Here is a 6,908-nt window from a genome sequence, read left to right as displayed (position 1 = left end):
CCACCCCCTTGCTTCCCGCCCGGGGGGGGGGGCACAAGCCCCGCCCCCCCCTTCTGAGGGCAGAAGTGAGGCTGCGACCATCTCGCCCAGCTTTATGCTTGGAGCAAAGCTTGAAAAACCCTCGGCTGCCGCCTGGATGGATGATGGGGAGGTGGGGGTGTCTGTTTCCTCTCTAGTTCTCGCTCCCTCACCCCCTCCCCCGGCTGCTGGTGGGTAACAGAAAGTGACGAAGTTTGCAAATGAGGGGAATTGTCCTAACACAGTAATCACATCCACACGACTATACCTTGAGGGCTCAGCCGTGGTGCTCGGGACGCTTCCAAAAAAGCTGCTTCCCAACAAACCTCTCCCAACCGAGCCCTCATGGTGGAACCCGCGGCTCAGGCAGAGGACACGACGAAGAGGGAAGGATCAGCAAACGCGAGGGAGTCTTCCCAGGAAATCCAAGTTATCAGTCCCTTTGGACCTTTCCACTGGCTGCTCCTTTGAAAATATATCAACAAACAAACACCGTCTGCAGACAGATCCCAGCAACCATGGGGAGAACTGAGGCAGGGGTAGGAAGTGAAGAGCAGGCAGGGGGCAGAGAAGGCGAGGGACAAGTTCTAGGCAAGCCGATTATGTTGTATTTCCTCCTATTACCAGACTTGCAGGAGGAGAGACCTCGGTTTGTGCATAAAATGCATACCCTGAAGTGGATAAGACTCTGAAAGCAGCATTGGAGGAGGTTAACCTTGACTGGTTGGAGTTAAGGGGAGTGGGGGGAGGCAAATATTTCTGTTTGTGCCCTCCGGCTCTTCCCAGCACCGGCTGTCAATCCCGACGCTTGTTATCCTCACAAGGCTTCAGTTTGTTTGCCTGATCTCAGCAAGGTTTTCTTCCACAAGTAGAACTATAATTGCTATAATTCTACTGTATCATTTGGATCATTGCAGTATTGTTGTTTTCTCTCCCTCTTTCTCTCCTCCTAACACTGCAATAACGCGCTCCAGTGTTAAATTAGCAGGTTGCTGAAGACCATAAATGAATGAAAGTTTGTTAAAAAAAAAAAAAAAGAATAGAAAAAGAAATTAAATAAATAAAACAGCAAAATGACTTGGCAAAGGGGATATCACATCACAGAGAATCCTTGCGAGTAATCAGGACCTATTGTCTTCCCTTCCAATGGCTTCCAAATTGGTCACCAGACTCCAATGAAGTTTATTTCTATTGTTTAAATATATGTTTTCAAGAGGTTGAGCATAATTTAAGAGGACCTGAGCCATCCGGTGAGACTGGAAGCACATTACAGCTTTATTTATCTATGTGTACATTGCACAATAAATTAAAACATCTCAAATGAAGAGTGTGTGAGGTTAACTCTCCTCCAAACATTTTTTCCCTCTGGATAATGACATTTAACTGCCACCCCCCATCCCACATTTCTTGCAAATATAATTTTGAACCTATAATGTAGATTTACATTATAATCTTAAAATCTTAGCAGAGAAGAGAAAGGGGTTTCTTCCATTCGCCTCTTCTAGGTAATTATTATTTCCAGTTCTGGGGACGAGCCCCATTTTTCACCAAACACAACAGTTTTAAACACTTCTGACCCTCACTTCCAGCCATTATTGTCATTTTTATTTCAGTGATTGTTTTTCAAAACAAATGAACCGCAAACCATTGTTTCCCAAGCAGCCCAGGAAAAGCAAACCAACAGTTACAGACCCCAAAGATTAGAGGAGGCAGGAGCTGTGAATAACAAAGTACAGACGTGAATAATATTATTATTAAAATGAAACTACTTTTGATTTGTGGGTAAAAAGAAAGTGAAGTGTCATTTCACTGGCAGAGTAAATATTAAATTGGGCTAAATTATAAGTTCTTTTATACATAGTCCTATAGCCCAATTCTTAAAAGTCTACTCACTCAACACACCAATTAAATTCTTCCTAGATATTAGAGGCATCACTTTATTTTCTAAAATGACATACATATAAGACAACACACATACATCTTAAACCCATATTCTGATTAGACACTGTGTAGATGCCATCAGACTCTGTCTCTTCAGCCAGTACCTTAGAAAAGTTTTCCGTAATTTTAAAAAAATTAATCTCTCGGGAATAGCAGGAATCAACTGTAGATTTTGAAGCTGGGTATTGAATTACGACAAAGATTCTCTCAGGGCTGCTGGGTGTCGGGTGAGCTAGATCAGGCCCTTCTCCCTGTGGTGACTATTGGACGTGCCTTTCCAATAGTATCCTTACTTGGGAAGACTGATTAGAAAATACCAAAAATAAATTAAAATAAAATAACAACAGAACAAATAAAACTAGTGTTTTCACACGAGTCTCTCAAACACTTTATATTCCATTAATAGAATTAATGCCAGGGATCATTAAGTCAGAATCAGAAATTCTATGTTAACCTCCCCTTTTACAGTGGATGATTAAAATTAGAATACACCCCAGCAGAAAGTCCGACTTCTTCTAAAAGAAGAACAGCTGCAGAAGGGGGAGGAGGGGGACGGAGGCGAAGAAGTCTTCCACCGAGAGAGCTGCAACCCCGTTGGGCTCTCAGAAATGATTTGTGCACTTGTGTCTCTTTTTGTTTCACACGATCTTTCTTGGACTCATTATCAGCCCACTCTCTGCGTGTGCGGAGCCGACTCTGAAGTCAGGGAGCCGCCCGGCAGCCGGGTCTTGTGGATTTCCGACGCGGGGCCGGCCTGGGAGGGAACGGTGCCTCTGTCGCTCCCAGCGATCGGCCGCAGGGACACCCGCGAGGGTCCGCGGCTGGAGGCTCGGACGAAAGCGATGCGTCTTTACGCCTCTCGGCTGCGGTGAGAACCGCACGCCAGGAGTGCGCTTTCGGGGCCGGGGGAGGGAAGGGGGGCGGAAATCAGCGCGCAGAATTTTAGTTTAAAGCTGGACGGGACAGTATAAAAACACTGAACTGTTGGTGAGGATGGAAAAGGAAGAATGCGGGAAAGGCAGGAGAAGATCTCTGGTGCCTTGCAACCGCAGAAAGGGCTTTAAAAAAATCAAATGTCAGCGAGTGTTGGGGTTCTCCTCCTCGTGTGCCCTCCCCCCACCGCCCCCTCCATCGAAGTGGAGGACAAACGGGTGAGAATCAAAGTAAAAACCGGGGCGAGACAGAGAGTCAGACAGGCACAGAGAGAGAAATCCTTTTTGTCCTGCCTTTAATAGTAGTAGTAGTACCAGCATTAGCATTAGCATTAATGTGCCTGTTCCCAACCCTTCATCCCCCTCAAGTTGTCTTGAATGCTCCTGCCAAGCCAGCCCGATCTGTCTGCCATCCACCCACCAGCATCCAAGAGTTATGCAGATGTTTATGGCTGAAAAAAAATCCCAGTTATGCATCCTTGTATTTTTAAATACGGACTGTTAAGTGATTCAAGCATAATCCTTTGTAAAACGCTTTTCTCTTTGACACATTGAAGGGGTTGAAAGAGGAAAACCCGGCGTGGATTCGCCCTTCGGGGCCCCTATCCCACCCACTACCCTTGCCCCGACCCTGCCAGCGTCGGGGCCCCTGGCTGGCCCTTGGGACCCGCACCCAGACAGAGAGGGAGTCCGTGCTGGCCCCTCGCCCAGGCTCAACTGCAGTCGGAGTTGGGTCTTGGTTCTCAGTGCTGGATGAGCAGGAAGCTGTTTGGGAAGAAACAAGCTCTCCCTAAGGCTCACCTCTCACCTTTGTCAATAGGAGCCAGGTCATGAAAAATCAGAATTTCAGGCACTTAGATTCGCTTGAAGCCAAATCTGGGTCCCTTCCACCCTGGGGAGCTCAAGGCCCCAGCGGTTTCCGTTCCCCATGCGCGATTAGAGGGTGAACAGCCTCGGGGTGACGGTCTAACTAGTATAGATGAATTTGTAGGGGGAAGAGTCCGGAGAGAACGGGGAGACCCCCAGACCCGTCCCCAGTCGCCACTCCTCGCAGCTGACACTCGCCTGTCCTTTCCCTCCCTGTAGATGCCCTAGGAAAGGCCACAGCGCCTTTGGTAGAGCTTTGTCTTTAAAAGGGGCTTTTTTTCTCTCTCTCTCTCATTCTAGAGTTAAAAACGGAGACAAGAGCGGTTGGGGGACGCTACTAACGAGAGAGCAACAGACGGGCTTAGGGTGAAGACAAACAGTGCAAGGCGCTGGGCCACAAGAGAAAACCGAACTCCCAGAGCGCAGATGTCTGCTTGCGGCGGTCACCCTGGCACCTCGGAGGCCCGTCTGGCCTACAGAGGACGGCGACTGAGCACCACTGAGGTCAAGGCACTGTACTGGGAGCTCAGTGTCGGATTTGAAAAATGCCAAGTCGTTCTGAACGTGAACCTCAAGGCTTCGCCTCCAAGAAACGAAGCCTTCGGGTTGGTGGAAGGGGCGCACACCACACAAGTGGCACCCACAGATCTGGCTTCCGAATGAGCTAGAGCTTCGGGCCAACCCCTAAAGGGTTAAAGAAGGAGCTGCAGGAAGAGGATGGCGAGCTTGGAAAGTTGTTAGTTAAAAAAAAAAAAAATGGCTCTGATGCGTGCCCGCTGCCCCCGCTCCGCCCCGACTGCCCCTCCTAAATCCAGTCCAGGTTTTGCGCTGCGCCCGCAGCCCTATGCAGCCCGGCCTCTGGCAAGAGCCAATCAGGGGGCGCCTCTCAGCACGTGGAGGAGAGAGACTCCAGAGCTCCGCGCCCGCTGCTCACTACACTTGTTACTGCTTGTCCTGAGCGCGGAGAGGGCGAGCTCCGGCCGTGGGCAGGGCGGGAGCCGGCAGCCGGCAACCGAGGGAGGCACAGAGGCACAAAGATCGCAGTAATATCCGTTATAACCAGCCATCTAACCCCACCCCCAACACACACCCATCCATCCCACCCGCCGGGAGAGGCAGCCAGCGGTCCGCTCTCTGAGCTCAGGGGGAAAAAAACCCAACCATGAGCAATCAGTATCAGGAGGAGGGCTGCTCCGAGAGGCCCGAGTGCAAAAGTAAATCTCCAACTTTGCTCTCCTCCTACTGCATCGACAGCATCCTGGGCCGGAGGAGCCCCTGCAAAATGCGGCTGCTGGGAGCCGCGCAGAGCTTGCCCGCCCCGCTGGCCAGCCGCGCCGACCAGGAAAAGGCCGTGCAAGGTAAGGCTGCGCCCGTCAGGCACCTGAAAAGGGCGCTGGGCACTGGCTTGGATGTCTGATGTTGGAGGGCCAGGGGCCTGGGGTTGTCAAGTTGGAGATGAAGGAAGGAGAGAGGACAACCCTAAGGCCCGCTGCCTCAAGGGGCCGTAAACATCTCGCTAGGGGTGTCTCTTCCTCCCTCTCTGCTTTCAGAAAAAGCAGAGGCCCAGCCTCGCTTCAGGAGCCCTTAGGTTCTCGGTGATGGTCGTTAAGTCTTTAAGTCGTTTAAATGCCCCCTTTGGTGGCCTTGGGTGTGCTCGGAAGAGGGGCGACAGATCAGAAACAGTAGGTGCCGGGTTGGACCCTTGTAGCAACAATTTGATGAAGACAAGAAACCCAAAACTGGTGAATGGGGGGTCTCTAGGCGGGGTGAGCTTTGACCTTTCCTCTTTCGAAGATTTCTTAATATGCGGTTTTTTGCATTTTTTAAAAAAAATTGTAGATTACTTGCGACCTTTTAAGCCCAAGCTTTGCAGAAAACATCTCCCTGGGATTCCCTAAATGCTCCTTATTGTATTTGAAATGTATGAAATGTGTAGCCTCTGGGTGCTATTTTTTCTTTGCTATTTTTTTAAAAATAGAGTTGAACTGTTGAGATGTTTGAAAGGTTTTATTTTTTTCTGCAATTAAGAATTCTAGAACAACTGTCGTTTTGCTCCGAACCTGTTATGCTCAAGTTTCGCCTTGAGCTGGCTGCAGAGGTGTCGCAGGAAAACAACTGTTGGTTTCTTTTAAAATCTGAAAACCAGCGGTCCAGCGGCAGTACGACTTGGAAAATAGGAGCGGACCGCGGAGAAGAGGCCATTGAAATAAAACTCACTTTTTCCTTTTATTTTTTTAGCCTGCACTGGCACCTGTGCCAGGCGCTTCCTCTAAGGGAAAGAGTGGCCCGTGCCTGTTGCCCCCCCCATAGTCTCCCCCCCCCCCAGGCCTTTCCGAGCGCATTTTCGCCAGGATGATTTTTCTTTGCCTTTTTGTGCGGGGAACTCCTGCCCCTTCCCTCTGTGGGCTGGACGGGTGCGGACCGCGCTCAGGGCCACAGGGCCGCTCTCCCCGCAGGGGTCGCCCGCGGGGCAGCGCCCGTCTTGCCAGCCTGACCCCCGTGGAGGAGCAGCAGGCAGAGATCGTGCACAAAGTTTTCAGGGTGCTGGCGATTTTTTTTTTTTTTAAGTTATTGAATGTTTTCGGATTCTTCCCTGCCCCGAAACGAGAAGAAAAAAGTGGGAGAGTGGGCAAGGGAGAAGAAAGAGAAAGGAATAAAGGAAGAAGGAAAGAGAGGAGGAAAAGCATGCGAAAAGAGAAAGGAAGGACAGGGGCGAGAAAAGTTGTGGAAAAGAAGGAAGGGGAGAAAAAGAAAGAGAAAAAGAGAAGGGAAGAAAAATAAAAGGAAAAAGGGAGCAAGAGGAATATGTAAGGGAAAGAAGAAAGGAAATAAAGAGGAGAGGGAGAGAAGGAAACAACAGAAAGGGAAAGAGAGGGAGAGAACGACATAAATTGAAAGAAAGAGCAAGAAAAGTGGGGAAGGAGGCGAAGAAGTCGGAGTGTGGTGGCGCGGGGGCCGCACACGCCTGCGCCCAGGCGCCGAGGGAGCAGCAGCGGGCGGGCGCGCTGACCGCTCTCCCTTGCCCGCAGGCTCCCCCAAGGGCAGCAGCGCCCCGTTCGAAGCCGAGCTGCACCTGCCGCCTAAGCTGCGGCGTCTGTATGGCCCGGGCGGGGGCCGCCTCCTCCAGGGCGCCGCAGCGGCGGCGGCGGC

General features: G+C 50.6%; 1 protein-coding gene across 1 annotated transcript in view; it reads left to right on the top strand.

Moving 5' to 3' along the window:
• The first annotated feature begins 4,920 nt into the window (after positions 1–4,920).
• The window catches only part of ARX (aristaless related homeobox), an 11,476-nt gene continuing 9,488 nt past the window's right edge, over positions 4,921–6,908 (top strand). The window contains exons 1-2 of the mRNA XM_008583697.1: positions 4,921–5,116; positions 6,788–6,908. The exon at positions 6,788–6,908 is cut by the window's right edge and continues 303 nt beyond it. Of these exons, the coding sequence (XP_008581919.1) occupies positions 4,921–5,116; positions 6,788–6,908 (317 nt within the window). The remainder of the gene's footprint in view (positions 5,117–6,787) is intronic.

Source organism: Galeopterus variegatus, unplaced genomic scaffold (assembly GCF_000696425.1).
Source record: "Galeopterus variegatus unplaced genomic scaffold, G_variegatus-3.0.2 Scaffold3000, whole genome shotgun sequence".
Lineage (NCBI taxonomy): Eukaryota > Metazoa > Chordata > Mammalia > Dermoptera > Cynocephalidae > Galeopterus > Galeopterus variegatus.
This window is presented reverse-complemented; position numbering and strand designations above follow the sequence as displayed.